Raw genomic sequence first — 22242 nt, 5'->3', positions numbered from 1 at the left:
CGTTGAACTGAAGAAAGAAACCCAAATCCACAAGAAGCTGGAGAAAACCTTGATCTTACTCTGTAGCAAAGCTTAAAGTATTTATATGACAGTTTTTTTGTCCACAATTCTAATGGAATTTAAAGTCCCCAAGACTTCCCTTTTCCTGCTGCAAGCTTCAGGCCATTAAAATTCAAGCATAGTGCCACCAAATCACTGATTCGCCTCATCTTCTCTTGGCCTTGGTGTCCTGCACCATGGGCCTTGGCCTTTTCCCTTCAGTGTTTCTCAAAAAAATGTTTGTAGGCACATCAGTTGGCAACTGTAAACACTGAGAGAAAATGCTTCTGTTTAAATAGGAGGCGATGGCATTTTATATAGCCCCGTTTAACATAGTAAAATGTCGCAAGGCACTTCACAAGAGCGAAATCAGCCAACGATCAGCACTGAGCCAAAGAAGAAGACATTAGGACGAATGACCATAAGCTTAAGGAGGGTCTTCAAGGAAGAGAGAATTCCAAAGCTTAGGGCCAGACGGCTGAAGGCACTGCCACCTGTGGTGGGGCTAATTGCATGTTTGTGCCTTAATATTGCATCGTGTAATATTACTTTGTGTAACTTCAGAGTTGAGTGAACAGAGCTAAACATAAATTGAATTCCCTGTGTTATTTATTAAATAATTTCACTGCCGGTCACTTTTGAAGTTGGTGGGGAGGTAATTATCAATGTACAGATGATGACTGAGGCTGTACCTTTAAAGTAGGACCATCACACATCTAATGGGTGGCAGATCTTGAATCTCCTGGTGTGGTATCACCTATGCCTGCTGGACAGGGCTGTTTCCCAGTGTCCTCAGGCAGTTGCCTGATCATCTCTCCCTCTTCTTCCCCTGCGCACTCCCGCCGCCCCATTTACTCTTGAACTTTATCTTCCCTCCCCTTTCTGGTTCTTCAGCTCTTTGTCCAACTTTCCCAGTACAGTTCCCACCTACTAAAACGTCCACATTTAAAATAGGCAGTCACTTAGTTTGGCTAAAAAGCGACAATGCAAATAGCTAATGTCAATTTCAAAGTTGCCAGTTACAGCATCTTAAGCGCTCCAATTATTTTGGCAAAGAAACAGCATTGCTTACTCATTATTTAGCACCTCATTACACCGAGCTATTTCTTGTTGCCTTTCTCGCTCTTGTTTTTATTTATGTTTCAGCTATCTTTAGTGGTGTGAATTTTAACTGCCTCTCTCTGGAGGTACACGATCTCATTTCCTGTGCATTAGTATGTGAAGCAAGCCAGGGTGTGTGCTCTGGGTTAAAGTCCTTTGTCAAAGATCTCCACTCTATGGCTCAGTGTATTAGTATACAAAACCTATTGTGCCACTGGGAAGGTTCCAAAAAATGTACGGCTCCACAATAATGAAACGCCACGAATGAATAAAAGAGATAAGGGTAAAATTGAAACTAAAGAAAAAGGCACACATAGACAATAAAGGAGAGGATGACAAAAGGGAATACGAAGAGGTTAGGAAGAAGTCAAAAAAGCAGAGAGGAACAACGAGATTAAATTATCAAGGAATATAAAAAGAAACAGTATATTCTACAGACACATAAATAACAAAAGAAAAATCAGGATAGGGATAGGGCCACTAAGGGATGCACAAGATAAACTCACAGGTAACGACAGCGAAATGGCAGAAATATTGAATAATTACTTTGCCTCCGTTTTTACCAGGGAGACTTAACCAGGTGGGCAGGACATTAGAAGAAGAGATTGAAAAAGATATTAAAACATTTAAGATAGAAAGGGGGGAGATAATTGATAAATTAGTCAAACTTAGGGAGGATAAGACCTCTGGTCCGGATGGATCGCATCTGTGAATATTAAAATATGTTAGGGAGGAGATAGCAGAGATACTATTACATATATTAAAGAAATTCATTAGAAAAGGGAATAGTGCCAGAGGACTGGCGGACAGGTAATGTTATTTCTATATTTAAAAAGAGAGATAGAACAACTCCAGGGAATTATAGACCAGTTAGCTTAATGTCGGTGGAAGGAAAGATAATGGACTCTTTACTCAAAGATGAAATAGAAAAACATCTAGAGAATGAAAATATAATAAAGAATAATCAGCCTGGATTTCAGAAGGGAAAGTCATGCTTGACCAATGTTATTGAATTCTTTGAAGAAGTAACAAAGAGTAGACAAGGGTAATGTAGTAGATGTAATATATCTGGATTTTCAAAAGGCCGTTGATAAGGTACCACATTGTAGACTCATGGTTAAGGTCAGCGAATGTGAAGTCAGGGAACAGGTAGTAGAATGGATAGCAAGTTGGCTACAAAATATAAAACAGAGAGTAGGGATTAAGGGTAGCTACTCAGGCTGACAAAAGCTGGTGTTCCACAGGGATCAGTGCTGGCACCATTGTTGTTCAGTTTACTTTAACTATTTGGATTTGGGAATCCAATGTACAATTTCAAAATTTGGGGACGACACCAAATTGGGGGATACAGTTAATACAAAGGAAGAATGCGTCAAAATGCAAGTCATTAATAAACTTGCAGAATGGGCGTATAATTGGCAAATGAATTTCAATACAGATAAGTGTGAGGTGGTGCATTTTGGTAGGAAGAATAAGGAGGCCACATATTGCTTGGATAATAAGAGTCTAAATGGGGTAGAGGAGCAAAGGGATCTCGGGGTACAGATACACAAATCACTAAAAGTAGCAACGCGGGTTAATAAGGCCATAAAAAAAGCAAAGCAAGCACTGGGGTTCATTTCTAGAGGGATAGAATTGAAAAGTAAAGGAGTTATGTAAAACTTGTATAGACCACACTTGAAGTATTGTGCACAGTTCTGGTCTCTATTATAGAAAGGATATCGTGGCATTGGAGAGGGTGCAAAAAAGATTCACAAGGATGATACCAGAACTGAAAGGATAGACTTATCAAGAAAGACTGAACAGGCTGGGGCTCTTTTCCCTAGAAAAGAGAAGGCTGAGGCGTGACCTGATGGAGGTCTTCAAGATAATGATAGGATTTAATAGTGTAGACGTAGAGAAGATGTTTCCACTTGTGGGGGAGTCCAAAACTAGAGGTCATAAATATAAAATAATCGCTGTTAAATCCAATAGGGAATTCAAGAGAAACTTCTTTACCCAAAGAGTGGTGAGAATGTGGAATGCGCTATCACAAGGAATAGTTGAGGCAAACAGCATTGATGCATTTAAGGGGACACTAGATAAGCACATGAGGGAGAAAGGAATAGAAGGGTATCCTGATAGGGTTAGATGAAGTAGGGAGGGAGGAGGTTCGCGTGGAACACAAACGCCGGCATAGACCAGTTAGGCTGAATGGCCTGTTTCTGTGCTGTAATTTTGATGTAACTGAAATGATTTTCAATGTTATTAACACTACCCTGTTATACCGTATGGCGGGCAAATTGCATTCGCACAATCGCACCCACAATGAGCGGTGGGGACAGTACCTCAGGGCACCTATGGAACTCCCTACCTCCCTCGGTCTCCCCTTCCTCCTTGGCTTTTAAAACCCAAGTTGTTTTTTTTTTGTCACCTCACCACTACCTCCTGGTTTAACTAACCTTCTCTGCCACTCGTTCCGAGCTCGGTGGTGTACTGCACGTCAGGCTCTGGCCCTTCACCTGGGAGTCGCAGTAACAGATACTTTAGGTGAAGTACTCGGTTTCTGCAGACCCTTCTGGAGGCAGAGCCCCCATGTGGTCACTAGGGGTCCTGACACCATAAATCCGTTCACAAAGACTTCCTCTGTTCTCCATTGTGTAGCAAAATTGTAAGTGTGTTCTTTTTCAACGCCTATGTGATTTTGCTGGGTTCTCCCCTCTTCCTTCATAGCTCAGTCCATTCTCACTAGAGATCAGCCTTGTGGCTCTTCTCTACTGCCTCTGGCACTTAAATGTCTCCCCTGTATCTCGGTGACCGTACGTGGACACAGGTGTGGTCTGACCACAACAACAACTTGCATTTATATATCGTCTTTATCATAGTAAAACGTCCTAAGGCACATTACAGGAGCCTAATCAGGCATAAATTGGCACTGAGCCAAAGAAGGAGACATTAGGGCAGGTGGAAACAGTTTCTCCCTCTCTGCTCTATCAAAACCCCTCATAATCTTGAACACCTCAAAAAAACGTGGTCAGAGGTAGGTTTTAAGGAGCGTTTTACAGGAGGAGAGAGGTGGAGACATTTAGGGAAGGGATTCGAGCTTGGGGGCCTAGTCGGCTGAAGACACGGCCGCCAATGGTGGAGTGATGAAATCGGGTATGCACAAGAGGTAAGAATTGGAGGAGCATAGAGATCTCTGAGGGTTGTAGGGCTGGAGGGGGTTACAGAGATAGGGAGGGGGCGAGTGATTTGAACACAAGGATGTGAATTTTAAAATAATGTATAATGAACACTAGAGGGCCTCCTACTGGGAGTAAGCATATTGTAGCAATTTCATTCCGGGGTCTCCTCTTCTCTTCTACTTTACATTATATCTAGAAGAGAATGTTCGAGAGTCCAAAGTAAAAGCAGCCTTTGTATTACCACACCAACTTTGGTGTTTATTCAGACATAACATTATGGATAATAATTATTGTCAATCTGTAATACACAGCTGATCCCTTGGCATCAGGGAAGGGACAAGACAATTGGGTTTATTCAGTGCATCCAGCATTGTCATTGGGGAATCCATGCTTGCAGGGGTCGCAAGTTGGAAATAGGGCTACAATATTGTAGCCCCATTCTCTGCGTCCCACCCTGATACCTGAAGGCATCAGTTATGTGGAGTGACTAGAGAAGCTGGGATTGTTCACCTTAGAACAGAGAAGATTAAGGGGAGATTTAATAGAGGTGTTGAAAATCATGAAGGGTTTTGATAGAATAGATAGGGAGAAACCATTTCCACCGGCAGGTAACTAGAGGATGCAGAATTAAAAGAACCAGAGGGTAGATGAGGAGAATTTTTTTTTAAGCAGCGGGTTGTTATGATCTGGAATGCACTGTCTGAAAGGGTGATGGAAGCAGATTCAATAGTAACTTTCGAAAGGGAATTGGATAAATACGTGAAAACTAAAAATTTGCAGGGCTATGGGGAAAGAGCAGGGGAGTGGGACTAATTGGACCCGGCACAGACACTATGGGCTGAGTGGCCTCCTTCTGTGCTGTATGATTCTAACAGTGACAGGACTGCAGAATTACCCCTGATGGCTAATTGTAAGTGAACGGGACATTAAACTGTTTTTATTTTCTCTCTTTTCAGATTGAGGCTGGCTTGCTGTGTACTTGCAGCATTTTCTGTTTCTTTCAGATACTTGATATTCACTTATTGATGATCTGTGAAAAGCTGTCTGTTCTCAAAATTGCATTCCTTTGTGCTTTTTTTTCCCCACAGTGCAGATACTTGTGCCCAGTTAGTCATTTCTTTCTGTGCTTATCATGGTGAGGGACGTTAGTGTTGGGATTGGTGCCAAGAGCAAAGTATTTCATGTTATGTTTTCTACATTGTTTCTGCATTTCTGTCTTTGTTCCAGACAGTGGTGTGTCGGTGTTTGCAGGGGGGGGTCCCCGGGAGTGTGTCGGTGTTTGCAGGAGGGGTCCCCGGGAGTGTGTCGGTGTTTGCAGGAGGGGTCCCCGGGAGTGTGTCGGTGTTTGCAGGGGGGGGGTCCCCGGGAGTGTGTCGGTGTTTGCAGGGGGGGGGGTCCCCGGGACTGTGTCGGTGTTTGCAGGGGGGGGGGTCCCCGGGAGTGTGTCGGTGTTTGCAGAGGGCGGTCCCCGGGAGTGTGTCGGTGTTTGCAGAGGGCGGTCCCCGGGAGTGTGTCGGTGTTTGCGGGGGGGGTCCCTGGGAGTGTGTCGGTGTTTGCAGGAGGGGTCCCCGGGAGTGTGTCGGTGTTTGCGGGGGGGGTCCCCGGGAGTGTGTCGGTGTTTGCAGGAGGGGTCCCAGGGAGTGTGTCGGTGTTTGCAGGAGGGGTCCCCGGGAGTGTGTCGGTGTTTGCGGGGGGGGTCCCCGGGAGTGTGTCGGTGTTTGCAGGGGGGGGTCCCCGGGAGTGTGTCGGTGTTTGCAGGAGGGGTCCCCGGGAGTGTGTCGGTGTTTGCAGAGGGCGGTCCCCGGGAGTGTGTCAGTGTTTGCAAGGGGGGGGTCCCCGGGAGTGTGTCGGTGTTTGCAGGAGGGGTCCCCGGGAGTGTGTCGGTGTTTGCAGGAGGGGTCCCCGGGAGTGTGTCGGTGTTTGCAGGAGGGGTCCCCGGGAGTGTGTCGGTGTTTGCAGGAGGGGTCCCCGGGAGTGTGTCGGTGTTTGCAAGGGGGGGGTCCCCGGGAGTGTGTCGGTGTTTGCAAGGGGGGGGGTCCCCGGGAGTGTGTCGGTGTTTGCAAGGGGTGGGGGGGGGTCCCCGGGAGTGTGTCGGTGTTTGCAAGGGGGGGGTCCCCGGGAGTGTGTCGGTGTTTGCGGGGGGGGGTCCCCGGGAGTGTGTCGGTGTTTGCAAGGGGTGGGGGGGGGTCCCCGGGAGCGTGTCGGTGTTTGCAGGGGGGGGTCCCCGGGAGTGTGTCGGTGTTTGCAGGAGGGGTCCCCGGGAGTGTGTCGGTGTTTGCAGGGGGGGGTCCCCGGGAGTGTGTCGGTGTTTGCAGGAGGGGGGTCCCCGGGAGTGTGTCGGTGTTTGCAGGAGGGGTCCCCAGGAGTGTGTCGGTGTTTGCAGGAGGGGTCCCCGGGAGTGTGTCGGTGTTTGCAGAGGGGGGTCCCCGGGAGTGTGTCGGTGTTTGCAGAGGGCGGTCCCCGGGAGTGTGTCGGTGTTTGCAGGAGGGGTCCCCAGGAGTGTGTCGGTGTTTGCAGGGGGGGGTCCCCGGGAGTGTGTCGGTGTTTGCAGGAGGGGTCCCCGGGAGTGTGTCGGTGTTTGCAGGGGGGGGTCCCCGGGAGTGTGTCGGTGTTTGCAGGGGGGGGTCCCCGGGAGTGTGTCAGTGTTTGCAGGAGGGGTCCCCGGGAGTGTGTCGGTGTTTGCAGAGGGCGGTCCCCGGGAGTGTGTCGGTGTTTGCAGGAGGGGGGGTCCCCGGGAGTGTGTCGGTGTTTGCAGGAGGGGGGGTCCCCGGGAGTGTGTCGGTGTTTGCAGGAGGGGTCCCCGGGAGTGTGTCGTTGTTTGCAGGAGGGGGGGTCCCCGGGAGTGTGTCGGTGTTTGCAAGGGGGGGGGTCTCCGGGAGTGTGTCGGTGTTTGCAAGGGGGGGGGTCCCCGGGAGTGTGTCGGTGTTTGCAGGAGGGGTCCCCGGGAGTGTGTCGGTGTTTGCAGGAGGGGTCCCCGGGAGTGTGTCGGTGTTTGCAGGGGGGGTCCCCGGGAGTGTGTCAGTGTTTGCAAGGGGGGGGTCCCCGGGAGTGTGTCGGTGTTTGCAGGGGGGGTCCCCGGGAGTGTGTCAGTGTTTGCAAGGGGGGGGTCCCCGGGAGTGTGTCGGTGTTTGCAAGGGGGGGGGTCCCCGGGAGTGTGTCGGTGTTTGCAAGGGGGGGGTCCCCGGGAGTGTGTCGGTGTTTGCAAGGGGGGGGTCCCCGGGAGTGTGTCGGTGTTTGCAAGGGGGGGGTCCCCGGGAGTGTGTCGGTGTTTGCAGGAGGGGTCCCCGGGAGTGTGTCGGTGTTTGCAGGAGGGGTCCCCGGGAGTGTGTCGGTGTTTGCAAGGGGGGGGTCCCCAGGAGTGTGTCGGTGTTTGCAGGAGGGGGGGTCCCCGGGAGTGTGTCGGTGTTTGCAGGAGGGGGGGTCCCCGGGAGTGTGTCGGTGTTTGCAGGGGGGTCCCCAAAAACAAAAGTTCAAAAACCATTGCTGTACAATGTTTCCTGTGGTAAAGTCCAGTGTTACTGATGGGAATTCAGTGGAATATTCTGGCTCTTTCTGTGCAGAGCATGCTCACAGGGTTGATGTACTACAGGCCGGACGACCCTGTTGATTACTTGGAAAGCTGCCTGAAGAAAGTGAAGGAGCTGGGCGGATCAGACAGAGTGAGATGGGACACCTTCGTGGCCCAGGAGAAGAGAACATTGCCTCCTCTAAACGGTGGCCAGGCCAGGAGATCGTTCATCAGGAACGGTAAATGATCTGCTTTCACCCTCTCGGGGTGGGAAACCATCCAAACCTATTCACTTGGGATTTAGCAACTCTCCAGCAGATAGTTTGTCCACGCTCAGAAATATGGTTAGCGTACCATTACCCACTGGTGTCAGCCGTGGCTCAGTTGGTACGACTTTCGCCTCTTGATGTCAGAAGGTTGTGAGCTCAAGTCTCACTTGAGCACATAATCTAGGTCGACACTCCCGTTGCTGTACTGAAGGAGTGCTGTACTGTCGGAGGTGCCGTCTCTCGGATGAGACATTAAACCCTCTCAGGTAGATGTAAAAGATCCCATGGGACTATTTCGAAGAAAAGCAAGGGAGTTCTCCCCAGTGTCCTGGCCAATATTTATCCCTCAACCAACATCAATTTTAAAAAAAACAGATTACCTGGTCATTATAACATCGCCGTTTGTGGGAGCTTGCTGTGCGCAAATTGGCTGTTGCATTTGCTACACCACAACAGTGGCTACACTTCAAAAGTACTTCATTAGCTGTAAAATGCTTTGGGACGTCATGAGGTTGTGAAAAGCACTATAGAAATGCAAGTCTTGGTGTGCGAAACCGTCCCCTTTATTGAACCCTGAGTGGACCATGAGGGGGGGCATAAAACATAGCCATGGTGGGGATAAAGTGTAGCGATCTACATTCTGCTTGCTTCACTTTGCTGTGAAACCAGGAGTTAAGGCCGCATTCTCTCCAACCAAAACGCCCAGTTTCTTCTCTCTGACATCATTTTATTTTTTTACATAGAATCTGCAGCACAGGCTCAGGCCATTTGGCCTAACTGGTCTATGCCGATGTTTATATTCCACACGAGCCTTCTGCCACTGTATTTGCCTTTTCCCAACCTGACCCCAAAATCCCTCTATTCACTTCAATTTGGATTTGGAGACAAGCGGTCACTAAAAGATTAAGGAGAGAGGTTGGGAGAAATTTCTATCGGGAGAGAGTTGTTAGAGCTTGGAATGAATCACCAATAGATTAATGACCAATTAACCTCTTTTTGATGGTGTTGTTTGAAGGCCAGGACCTTGAGAGAATTCCCTGCTCCTCTTCAGATAGTGGGATAGATGAATGGGATTTTTAACTTCTGCTGAAGCACTGAAATTGGCAGATGGGGCCTCAGTTTAACGTCTCATCCGAAAGATGGCACCTCCGGCAGTGCAGCATTCCCTCAGTACTGCACCCGAGTGTCAGCCTGGATTATGTGCTTGAGCCTCTGGAGTGGGACTTGAACCCGTGACCTCCTGAGCCAGACAATGGTGCGATCGACCAAGCCAAGCTGACACATCAGAATGAATGCATGAAGCTACACCAGCAAAATCAACTCCAGATTCACCAAGAAAAAATCAATGAGAACAGAGAGCATTTTGAAAGCAAGTTTTCTTTCTTCACATGTGGAAAAAAAATTGTTTGAAGAGGGGTGATAAGAGTTGAAAGGATCATTAAATGTCAAGAGCTTGTGATGAATTGATTAATGAAGAGGTACAGAGGATTGTTACTTACATGTCCTTTCCTGCTGTTCTGATTGCAGTTCTGCCAGACAGTCCCAATTTCCCTTACCGACGCTATGACCGTCTGCCTCCCATTCATCAATTCTCCATTGAGAGCGATACAGATCTGTCTGAAACTGCCGAACTCATTGAAGAATACATGGTGTTCGACCCAACCAAAGCTCGGCCATGGATCATACTGCTCATAGGTAACACTGGGCGTCTAGCGTATCGTTGGGATGAAGGGGAAAAGGACAAGAGTTTTAAAAAAAAATTAATTCTAAGGATATGGGTGTTGCTGGGTCTTTTTCTTGTACTGGTTTGATACAACTGTGTGGCTTTGGAGGCCACGTCAGAGTCAACCATGTTGGTGTGGGACTGGACTTGGGGTAAGGATAGCAGGTTTCCTTCCCCAAAGGGCATTAGTGAATCAGTTGGGTTTTTATGATAAAAAGTTAGTATTAGTAAAAGTGACCATGAAGCTATCAGATTATCTTAAGGTGTTTTTTTTAAAACTGAATTCAAATTGCTATGGTGGGATTTGAACTCGCGTTTTACTGGATTACTAGTCGAGTAGCATGACCACTACACTACCCCAATGTGCAGCAGGAGCTTGCAGTATATGTGGCCCGCTTTGGACCCCACCTTTAGTGGAGTTTTAGCAGGTCCTTTGCCGGTTGATACAGAAAAGCAGCCAGTCACAAATCAAGCAGAGGAGAGATAAAGACTCCAGTGCAACCTATTGCAAGGGACTCTCTGCACACAGCTTTCTCCGCAGGGTCCAAGAGAGTCAATGTTTTGAGGGGAGGGGAGTGGAGGGCAAGAGAGAGAGGAAAACGCTGCCACAACAAAAGATTGAATGGAAGCTTGTGAACCGAGATCTGCACAAGCATCCAAGTTGTGTGTAAGGTTCCACTTTGCCTGACTAAACAGGGAGTGATATGCAGCCAGCAACTGCCAGGTCATGTCACTTTAAGCAGGTACCAGTCTCAAACTGTAACCTACAGTATAACATTATGACCCTTTTTATAAATTTAAAGAGATGTTTTTATTGAGCTGTGGAGAGGTTACACACTTTAAGTCATGAGAATTTGTAAGGGGTGACCCCCCCCGGTCCAAGATGGGAAGTTAAATTCCTGGGGAGCGTGGGTTGGAAATGGGTCTGTAACTTTGTATCCTTAATTCAAACCCCATGCTCCCAGCACACAGCTCTCTGCTGGGAACTTGGATCACAGAATCACCACTGTAGATCCACACAGTAATTGATTGCATGGCCTTAAACTCTAACATGGAAAGGTATTAGCTGTGGCTCAATTGGTAGCCCTCTTGCCTTGGCATTAGAAGGTTTGTAGGTTCAAGTCCTACTCCAGAGACTTGAACAAATAAGCCAGTCTGATACCTCAGTGCAGTACTGAGGGAGTGCTGCACGGTTGGAGGTGCCATCTTTTGGATGAGACATTAAATCGAGGCCCCGTCTGCCCTCTCTGGTGGACTTGAGATTCCACGGCACTATTTTGAAGGCGAGTCGGGGAATTCTCCCTGGTGTCCTGCTTGATATTCATCCCTCAACCAACATCACTAAAAACAGATTATCTGGTCGTTATCATATTGCTGTTTGTGGGATCTTGCTGTGCGCAAATTGGCTGTCGTGTTTCCTAAATTGCAACAGTAAGTACACTTCAAAAGTACTTAATTGGCTGTAAAGCACTTTGGGATGTCCTGAGATTTTGACAAGCGCTGTATAAATGCAAACCTTTCTTTCTTTGACCCAATATTCCTGTCTGTTCCTCTTCCAGGTGGTCCCGGCAGTGGGAAGGGGACACAGAGTCTGAAGATCGCTCAGCGTTACCACTTTGAATACATTTCGGTGGGAGACCTTCTCAGAAGGAAAATGATCCGCAATGCAACTTGCAATCGGAAGTGGAGCTTAATTGCCAAAATTATCACCAACGGGGAATTAGCACCGCAGGTAAAAGCCCAAATCTAAACAACGGCTTTTGTGTCAAAAAAAACAATGGCTTTGGAGTCCAGTGACTCTTGTTATGTAGTTATTCTGCACCAGTAACATTCCTCGGGCAAAACCAACCCATTCAAAGGGCTTTGGGCAGTCTTAATCCAGTCCCCAGTGGGCCCTTTGACGTAGGGCCCTTACAGTCAGCAGAGAGAGGAGACTTTCATCCCATCAGTCTGGATGTGGGTCCCCCACCAGTCACCCTCAGTCATTGAGTGAGGTTGCCAATCAGCGTCAGCCATGGTTCAACTCTCACCTCTGTCAGAAGGTCGTGGATTCAAGTCCTATTCCAGAGCACAAAATCTAGGCTGACGTTCCCGGGCAGTACTGAGCGAGTGCTGCACTGTCGGAGGTGCTGTCTTTCGGATGAGACGTTAAACCGAGGCCCCGTCTGCCCTCACAGATGAACGTAAAAGATCCCATGGCACTATTTCAAAGACGAGCAAAGGTGTTCTCCTCTGTGTCCTGGCCAATATTTATCCCTCAACCAAATCACTAAAACAGATGATTTGGTCTTTATCACATTGCTGTTTGTGGAATCTTGCTGTGTGCAAATTGGCTGCCGCATTTCCTACATTATAACAGTTCACAAGTACTTCACTGGCTGTATAGTGCTTTGGGACGACCTGAGGTCATGGAAGGTGCTATAAAAATGCAAGTCTTTTTTTAAAAAAAAGTGTAACAGAGGGGCAATAAATGCAATGAAAATGTTAACTCTAGCATTTTACTTTTATAATTTTTGTACAACCGTACATTAAATAATTATTGCATGTAATGGGGAGTGGCACAGGTCAAGATTCTATAACTGAAGAACTCTACCTCATTACGATCTTGACTTTTAACGTTCTTATGGACAACACAAGGATATTTTGATGGATTGTCATCTGATGTGTATTTCCTTTGAAGGAAACGACTATCACTGAGATCAAACAGCGTTTAATGCAGCTCCCGGATGCCCAAGGGATTGTCATCGATGGATTCCCGAGAGACGTTGCCCAGGTGTTGTCCTTTGAGGACCAGGTATGGAACCCCTCCTGTGTACGGCTCTCCTTTCAGGGGCCTTGCCCGGGACTATAGACTATACATTATGCCGTGGCTGCTCTGAGTGTGTGCTCTGATTCTCCATCCACCTGATAATAAGGCTCACCAGCTACATCTCCATTTGTTATGGTCCCCCATTAGTGTCGCCAACCTTCCAGGATTGTCCTGGAGTCTCTAGGAATTAAAGATTGATCTCCTGTACACTGCTGCATGCAAACACCTGGGGGTGGGGGGGAAAGATCATAAGGGGCATTAACAAAAATGTTTTTTTTTTCATTTTCATTGAACACTTTTTTGTTTATTAGTAATAAAAATATGGGGGGGGGATGTGGGGAAAGGCTGTTTGGGCTTGGAGGTGGGCAGTCATGTGACCAAACCTGCAGGAATACGTCCAACTAGAGTTGGCAACTCTATCCCCCCTTGGAAGACCCCCCCACCCCCGCCCCTGCCAGTTGTCATTGTCTTGATGTGGGGTGGAGGTGGGCTTGTTGCCAGAACTTGCACAGCTGGAGGCCCACTCGTCCTTTTGCAACCGATTAAATTAACAGATTCGACCCTGCACCCGCCCCCTCTCCACCGCAGCTACGTTGACTGGCCATAGGGCACAGGTTCCAGCAACAGGCCTATCGCCCAGTTCAGACAATATTAACACTCTCTGGCCTGCTACCCGGGTATGGGTTTAAGTTGAGTAGCAGAAGGACTTCGGACTACAGCCAATGATGACTAGGCTTGTCTCCGCCCCTGCCTCAGCTCATCTGCTACTGAAACCCTCATCCATGCTTTTGTTACCTCCATACTGGACTATTCCAATGCTCTCCTGACCAGCCTCCCATCTTCCACCCTCCATAAACTTGAGCTCATCCAAAACTCTGCTGCCCGTATCCTAACTCACACCAAGTCCCGTTCACTCTTCACCGCTCCACTCGCTGATCTACATTGGCTCCCGGTCCGTCAGTGCCTTGATTTTAAAGTTCTCATCATTGTTATTCAAATCCCTCCATGGCCTCGCCCCTCCCTCTCTGTAACCTCCTCCAGCCCTATCGCCCTCCACGATCTCTGCGCTCCTCCAATTCTGGCCTTTTGTGCATTGCTGATTTTAATCGCTCCACCATGGGCGGCCGTGCATTCCGCTGCCTGGGCCCTAAGTTCTGGAATTCCCTCCCTAATCCTCTCTGCCTCTCCACCTCTTTACCTCTCTCCTCCTTCAAGATGCTCCTTAAAACCTACCTCTTTGACCAAGCATTTGGCCACCTGTCCTAATATCTCCTTATGTGGCTCAGTGTCAAATTTTGTTTGATAGCGTGCCTGTGAATCGCCCTGGGACGTTTTACTATGTTAAATGCGCTATATAAATGCAAGTCGTTATTGAGAAAGTGGAACAAACCTAGTCTTGGGCTTGGAGAACGAAACCCTTAAGGGTAAATCTAAATTTTCCCCTGGAAGTGCAAGGTTTTTGGGAGATGGGGTGTGTCCCAAGGTGACAGGGTCATTTGACTAATCGAGGGTGGGGAGACTTGCTGTTTATGGTGCTACCGGGGTGCCCCCTCCCCAACCCAAAACAAGGGCAATGGAATTTCAGAGCGCCATCTTGCATTGTGGGCCGCACAATATGCAAAACTGGCTGGATTTCTGGAGGAGCTTGAATTCCGCCAAGTCCCGCCTTTAAATGTGATGTCACAACGGAGGGGGATATGGATGGAAGCCGTTCTCCCTCCCACCGATGGGATTTCTGAGCCCAGGAAGGGAAAGAAACCAATTCAGCCCCAATTTACCTCCCCTCACTTCCCAGAATGCGCTCTCAGGCCAGAATTTCTAGGCCCAGCTCTCACCCGTTACACGTTCAGTCCTTCATATAATGTGCCCGATCCCTGTGGAAACGTAACCCAGCACAGAGACCACACCTTGAGGAGGAGAGAAAAGGGGGCAACACGCTAACGTTTCTCGGAAAACTTTCAGAGTTTGAGGAAATTACAAAAGCCGGATGGTTGAGCGTATGTGACATATCTTCTGATCAGCTTTAAAAATACAACTTGCATTTATATAGTGCCTTTTAACGTAGTAAAATGTCCCAAGGCACGTCACAGGAGCAATTTTATCAGACAAAATTTGACACCGAGTTACATAAGGAGATGTTAGGACAGGTGACCAAAAGCTTGGTCAAAGAGGTAGGTTTTAAGGAGCATCTTAAAGGAGGAGATAGAGGTTTAGGGAGGGAATTCCAGACCTTGGGGCCAAGGCAGCTGAAAGCATGGCCGTCAAAGGTGGAGCGATGAAAATCGGGGATGAGCAAGATGCCAAAATTGGGGGAGCGCCTGAATCTTCCACCTGTGGGACCGAGGCAGATCCGATCAAATCAGGAACTGTAAGAACGAAGTTTAAACGCTGTATAGGGTTCGTTCTACGGTCGCGGTCTTATGTGGCAGCCGTGGCTCAGTGGTAGCACTCTCTTGAGTCTGAAGGTTTTGGGTTCAAGACCCACTCCAGATACATAAACACAAAATCCAGGCCGACACTCCAGTGCAGTGCTGAGGGAGTGCTGCACTGTCGGAGGTGCCGTCTTTCGGATGAGACATTAAACCGAGGCTCCATCAGGCCTTTCAGGTGGACGTAAAAGATCCCATGGCACTATTTTGGAGAAGAGCAGGGGAGTTCTCCCCGGCGTCCTGGCCAATATTTATCCCTCAACCACATCACTTTTAAAAAAAAAAAGCAGATTTGGCCATTGCTGTGCGCAATTTGGCTGCTGCATTTCCTACATTACAACAGTGACTGCACTTCAAAGCTGCTTCGTTGGTTGTAAAGCATTTTGGGATGTTTTGAAAGGCGCTATATAAATGCAAGTCTTTTTCGTTTCTTTTCGGGGGAGCCAAGTTCAGGGGTCGGAGGTAGGGCCACTATATTCCATCCCCGATCCTCTCTCCTACCTTCCGTGCGAGCAGGGCTGCCCAGTTGGGAATCATGCAATCGCCCCTTGTATGCGGACTGCCGTCTGTGATTATTACATGCTGCTCTCCGATAAAGATTATTATTCACAATATAAATAACCCCATGTTTCTAGGTGTTTGCTCTGGTTTTGGCTCAGTTCCGTGACAGCAGCAGCTGTTGGTGTGAACAGTTTAATGCCCTCGACGCCTCATGATATTTCCACAAGACTGATGAGGAGGAGGAGGAGATCATTAGTGCAGGATTATAGAGAAGTAACTTGTAGTTCATTGCCAGAAATCTCAATGTCCCTGTAGGTACAATTCAGGCTGCAGTTATTCTGAGACTGTTGCTGCACCATCAATTTGATTCATACTGCCTGGCTGGGATTTTGAGTCTTGTGGATGTAAAAGATCCCATGGCACTATTTCAAAGAAGAGTTCTCCCCGGTGTCCTGGAAAATATTTATCCATCAACCATCATCTCCTGAATAAAACAGATTATCCGGTCATTATCACATCGCTGTTTGTGGGACCTTGCTGTGCGCAAATTAGCTGCTGCGTTTCTTACATTACAACAGTGACTAAACTTCAAAATGTACTTCATTGGTTGCAAAGCGCTTTGGAACGTCCTGAGGTCGTGAAAGGTGCTATATAAATGCAAGTTCTTTCTTTTCTTGTGATCAGAAGGAGTGTGAGTGAAAGTGAAAGATAGTATAAAACTAAAAGAAAGGGCTTGTAGAGATCCGGCAGACTGGGAGAGATGTAAGGGATACAAAGAACGTCGTAAGAGCTGCAAAAAGGGAATACCAGAAAAAACGTATGAGGGATATCAAGGACAACACTAAAGGTTTTTACAAATGTATTCAGAGAAAGAGGGTGGCTAAAAGTAATGTGGGCCCCTTAAAATCAGACGCAGGTGATACTGTAATTGGAAATCAGGAAATGGCAGACTTGCTAAATACTTACTTTGTAACGGTCTTCACAGTAGAGGGTGAGGATAAAGTACCAGAGATACGAGGAATACTAAAACTTACTAGATTTAATATAAGGTTTTTTTCAAATGGTAAAGGAGAAAATAACTCGACTGAAGATGGACAAATCTCCAGGACCTGATGGTTCCCACCCCAGGGTTTTAGAAGAAGTGGGTAAGGAAATTGTAGATGCTTTAAGTCATGATCTTCCAAAACTCTTGATTCAGGAATTGTCCCTTTGGATTGGCAAACTGCTCATGTCACTCCATTATTTGAGAAGGGTAGGAGAGATAAACTAGGAAATTTTAGGCCTATTAGTCTAACATCTGTTTGTGGGGAAGTTACTTGAATCTGTTACTGGGGACAGTGTGATTGAGCACGTGGGCAAACATGAACTGATCAGAGAGAGCCAGGATTTGTAAAGGATCAGTCATGTCTAATATAGAAAGTTACGGCACAGAAGGAGGCCATTCGGCCCATCGTGTCAGTGCCAGCCGAAAAAAAGAGCTATCCAGCTTAATCCCACTTTCCAGTACTTGGTCCATAGCCCTAGTGCATTTCAGGTGCACATCCAGGTACTTTTTAAATGGGTTGAGGGTTTCTGCCTCTACCACCCTTTCAGGCAGTGAGTTCCAGACCCCCACCATCCTCTGGGTGAAAACATTTCTGTAAGCCCCCTGGTCACTGACCCCTCTGCCAAGAGAAATAAGTCCTCCCTATCTGCTCCACAATCTAGTCCCGTCATAATTTTATATATCTCAATTAAATCTCCCCTCAGCCTCCTCTGTTCCAAAGAAAACAACCCCAGCCTATCCAATCTTTTCTCATAGCTAAAATTCTCCAGCCCTGACAACATCCTCGTAAATCTCCTCTGTACCCTCTCTAGTGCAACCACATCTTTCCTGTAATGTGGTGACCAGAACTGTACGCAGTACTCAAGCTGTGGCATAACCAATGTTTTATACAGTTCTAGCATAACCTCCCTGCTCTTATATTCTATGTCTCAGCTAAAAAGGAAAGTATCCTGTATGCCTTTTTAACCACCTTATCTACCTGATCTGGTACCATCAGGGATCTGTGGACATGTATTCCAAGGTCCCTCACTTCCTCTACACCTCTCAGTATCCTCCCATTTATTGTGTACTCCCTTGCCTTGTTTGTCCTCCCCAAATGCATTAACTCGCACTTCTCTGGATTAAATTCCATTTGAACTTAATTGAATTTTTTGATGAGGCAACTAATGTGGTAGATAAGGGAGTGTCTATGGATGTTATTTATATGGACTTCCAAACAAGAGACTGATAACAAAAATGAGAGCACAAGGAATTAGAGGCAACCCATTGACATGGATAGGGAATTGGTTATCAGGTAAGAGACAGAGTATGTACTCCAATTGGTAGGATGTGACTAGTGGTGTCCCTCAGGGATCTGTACTGGGGCCACAGCTTAGATGAAGGAATAGAGAGTCATATGTACAAGTTTGCTGATGACCCCAAGATAGGTGGCACAGTAAATAGTGTAGATGGGAGCAGAAAGTTGAAAAGTCATTGATAGATTAAGTGAGTGGGCAAAACTATGGCAAATGGAGTTCAAAGTGGGGAAGTGTGAGGTCATCCACTTTGGACCCAAGAAAGATATTTTCTAAGTGGTGAGAAGTTAGAAACTGTGCAGGAGCAGGGAGATTTAGAGATCAAAGTACAGAAATCACTAAAAGCTAGTGGACAGGTACAAAAAATAATTTAAAAGGTTAATAGAATGTTGGCCTTTATCACAAGGGGGCTGGAATACAAAAGGGTGGAAGTTATGTTAGTTATATAAAGCTCTGGTTACACTTCGTAACAATTGTTTACAAACCGGGGGGCTTGCTAGGCCACTTCAGAGAATATTACACTTACTCACCAATAACCTGCTCACCGATGCTCAGTTTGGGTTCCGCCAGGACCACTCGGCTCCAGACCTCATTACAGCCTTGGTCTAAACACAGACAAAAGAGCTGAATTCCAGAGGTGAGGTGAGAGTGACTGCCCTTGACATCAAGGCAGCATTTGACCGAGTGTGGCACCAAGGAGCCCTAGACAAATTGAAGTCAATGGGAATCGGGAAAAACTCTCCAGTGGCTGGTGTCGTACCATTTCTGGACACTACATCTCAGGAAGGATATATTGGCCTTGGAGGAGATGCAGTACAGAATGGTACTGGGACTAAAAGGGTTAAATTATGAGGATAGACTAGGCTTGTATTCCTTTGAGTACAGAAGATTAAGGAGTGATCTAATTGTGGTGTTTAAGATGATTAAAGGAGATGATAAGGTAGATAGAGAGAAACTTTCCTCTGGTGGGAGAGTCAAGAACAAGGGGGGATAATCTTAAAATTAGAGCTAGGTCATTCAGGGGTGTGTGCGTGTGTCCGCTCTCTTAAACACTCCAGTCAGCCTCGCTAAAGCTCATGGGTTGTCCAGGGATGTCGGACAGTCTCCCTGAGCCCACTGGAGCCATACTTCATTCGATGTCGGACAGCAGGGGTTTTGAGACCAGCTCCTGATGGAAGGGGGTAGATCCCATGCTGTTCCCCTCCAGAGTGAGAGCAGGTTCTAGGTCTATAGTTATACTGTCACTTCATCGCTGAAACCATTTCAAAACCGTACAAGTGGCAGTATAACCACACCCCTAATCTGTGTGTGAAAGTGATATTTCAACAAAAGCTTTCTGCCAATTTTTTTAAATTGTTCTCAGCAAGGCCTGCATTTATTGCCCATCCCTGGTTGCCCTCAGAAGGTGCTGATGGGCCTTCTTCTTGGGCAGCTGCAGTGTAGCGGTATGATACGACTGAGTGGCTTGCTAGGCCACTTCAGAGGGCAGTGAAGAGTCAACCACACTGGTGTGGAACTGTAGTCACATATAGGCCAGACGACAGGTTTCCTTCCCTAAAGCGATATTGAATGCGTGTTCTCTGGATTATTCATCCAGGCCTCTGGCTTACTGGTCCATTAATAGAACCACTACACTACCATACCCTTTGGTGGTGGGTCATTTCCTTGCAGTTCTTGTGGTGATGGTGCTCAACTTCGTAACAATTGTTTACAAACTGGGGGGCTTGCTAGGCCACTTCAGAGAATATTACACTTACTCACCAATAACCTGCTCACCGATGCTCAGTTTGGGTTCCGCCAGGACCACTCGGCTCCAGACCTCATTACAGCCTTGGTCCAAACACGGACAAAAGAGCTGAATTCCAGAGGTGAGGTGAGAGTGACTGCCCTTGACATCAAGACAGCATTTGACCGAGTGTGGCACCAAGGAGCTCAAGTAAAACTGAAGACAGTGGGAATCGGGGAAAACTCTCCAGTGGCTGGTGTCGTACCTAACGCAAAGAAAGATGGTAGTGGTTGTTGGAGGCCAATCATCTTAGCCCCAGGACATGGCTGCAGGAGTTCCTCAGGGCAGTGTCTTTGGCCCAACCATCTTCAGCTGCTTCATCAATGATCTTCCCTCCATCAAAAGGTCAGAAATGGGGATGTTTGCTGACGATTGCACAGTATTCGGTTCCATTCGCAACCCCTCAGATAATGAAGCAGTCCGTGCCGGCATGGAGCAAGACCTGGACAATATCCAGGCTTGGGCTGATAAGTGGCAAGTAACATTCGCGTCAGACAAGTGCCAGGCAATGACCATCTCCAACAAGAGAGAGTCTAACCACCTCCCCTTGACATTCAAAGGCATTACCAGCCCCGAATCACCCATCATCAACATCCTGGGGGTCACCATTGACCAGAAACTTAACTGGACCAGCCATATAAATACTGTGGCTACAAGAGCAGGTCAGAGACTGGGTATTCTGCGGCGAGTGACTCACCTCCTGACTCCCCAAAGCCTTTCCACCATCTACAAGGCACAAGTCAGGAGTGTGATGGAATACTCTCCACTTGCTTGGATGAATGCAGCTCCAACAACACTCATGAAGCTCGACACCATCCAGGACAAAGCAGCCCGCTTGATTGGCACCCCATCCACCACCCTTAACATTCACTCCCTTCACCACTGGCGCACAGTGGCTGCAGTGTGCACCATCCAGAGGATGCACTGCAGCAACTCGCCAAGGCTTCTTCGACAGCACCTCCCAAACCCACGACCTCTACCACCTAGAAGGACAAGAGCAGCAGGTACATGGGAACAACACCACCTGCATGTTCCCCCCCAAGTCACGCACCATCCCGACTTGGAAATATATCGCCGTTCCTTCATTGTCGCTGGGTCAAAATCCTGGAACTCCCTTCCTAACAGCACTGTGGGAGAACCTTCACCACACGGACTGCAGCGGTTCAAGAAGATGGCTCACCACCACCTTCTCGAGGGCAATTAGGGATGGGCAATAAATGCTGGCCTTGCCAGTGACGCCCACATCCCATGAACAAATAAAAAAAATTAAGAGGCAGCCTCGTAGAGTGGGACTCGAGTCACACGTAGGCCGGATTGGGTGGAGGTGGCAGGCTTCTTCCATCATTTTATTTACAATCTCACGAGCTTTTCCGGCAACCAAAAGGCCCAGCAGGCATGGTTCTGTTGCTACAAACCACGAATATCGGAGTAACTCGTTAATAAATCATTGCGGGGAGGGAGTTAAACATGGGTCTGGTTGAGTCGTGTAAATTCTGTGCAGTGAACTGTATGTTTTTACAAATCAGGAATCCCAAATGAAATATTTTTGTGTTGAAATATAGATTCCATTCAAATAGATTCTGTAAATCATAGAATCATAGAAGTTTACAACATGGAAACAGGCCCTTCGGCCCAACATGTCCATGTCACCCAGTTTATACCACTAAGCTAGTCCCAATTGCCTGCACTTGGCCCATATCCCTCCATACCCATCTTACCCATGTAACTGTCCAAATGCTTTTTAAAAGACAAAATTGTACCCGCCTCTACTACTGCCTCTGGCAGCTCGTTCCAGACACTCACCACCCTTTGAGTGAAAAAATTGTCCCTCTGGACCCTTTTGTATCTCTCCCCTCTCACCTTAAATCTATGCCCCCTCATTATAGACTCCCCTACCTTTGGGAAAAGATTTTGACTATCTACCTTATCTATGCCCCTCATTATTTTATAGACTTCTATAAGATCAATCTTTAACTATCCTACTTTGTTGTGGATCAGCGAACACATCTTAGTCTTGGGAGTTATGATGACTCCTGTGTTTTTAATATTATTTCTTGCTCCGGTTCCTAATGACCCAGAATTAAAAGAAAAAAGAGAGAACTTCCATTTATATAGCACCTTTCACGACCTTAGTATGTCCTAAAGCATTTCACTACCAATGAAGTACCTTTTTTAAAAAAAATGTAAGCAACGCGCTAGTCAATTTGCGCACAGCAAGATCCCACAAACAACAATACTATAAATGACCAGACCATCCGTTTTAAGCATTGGTTGAGGGATAAATGTTTTCAAACAACTTTACATTCAGCTGCTTAACATCTGATTATAACCTCCGTCCTGCAGACTCACCTGCTCCTCCACTCTGGATCCAGCCGGTTGCTTCAAATTGAATCATTGATTCACATGTTAAGAGAAAATCTGTAAATTCTCGTCCTCAAACCGATACATCATCACTGCTGCATCTAATTCAGGAAATCAGTTGCACATCTCATTCCATACTAGATCATTAGGAACCTATTGCGTCATTAGAACTCTCCCAGTCACGAATGTGCAACTTCTAATTCAGGAAACAA

General features: G+C 47.1%; 1 protein-coding gene across 1 annotated transcript in view; it reads left to right on the top strand.

The window, feature by feature from the left end:
- The window catches only part of ak5 (adenylate kinase 5), an 85069-nt gene that overhangs the window by 5782 nt on the left and 57045 nt on the right, over positions 1 to 22242 (top strand). Inside the window, exons 2-5 of the mRNA XM_067989647.1 lie at positions 7865 to 8051; positions 9609 to 9776; positions 11364 to 11536; positions 12485 to 12598. Of these exons, the coding sequence (XP_067845748.1) occupies positions 7865 to 8051; positions 9609 to 9776; positions 11364 to 11536; positions 12485 to 12598 (642 nt within the window). The remainder of the gene's footprint in view (positions 1 to 7864; positions 8052 to 9608; positions 9777 to 11363; positions 11537 to 12484; positions 12599 to 22242) is intronic.

The sequence above is a fragment of the Heptranchias perlo genome, chromosome 9 (genome assembly GCF_035084215.1).
Source record: "Heptranchias perlo isolate sHepPer1 chromosome 9, sHepPer1.hap1, whole genome shotgun sequence".
NCBI lineage: Eukaryota > Metazoa > Chordata > Chondrichthyes > Hexanchiformes > Hexanchidae > Heptranchias > Heptranchias perlo.
Note: the sequence above shows the minus strand (reverse complement) of the source record. Positions and strands in the feature narration are given on the sequence as shown.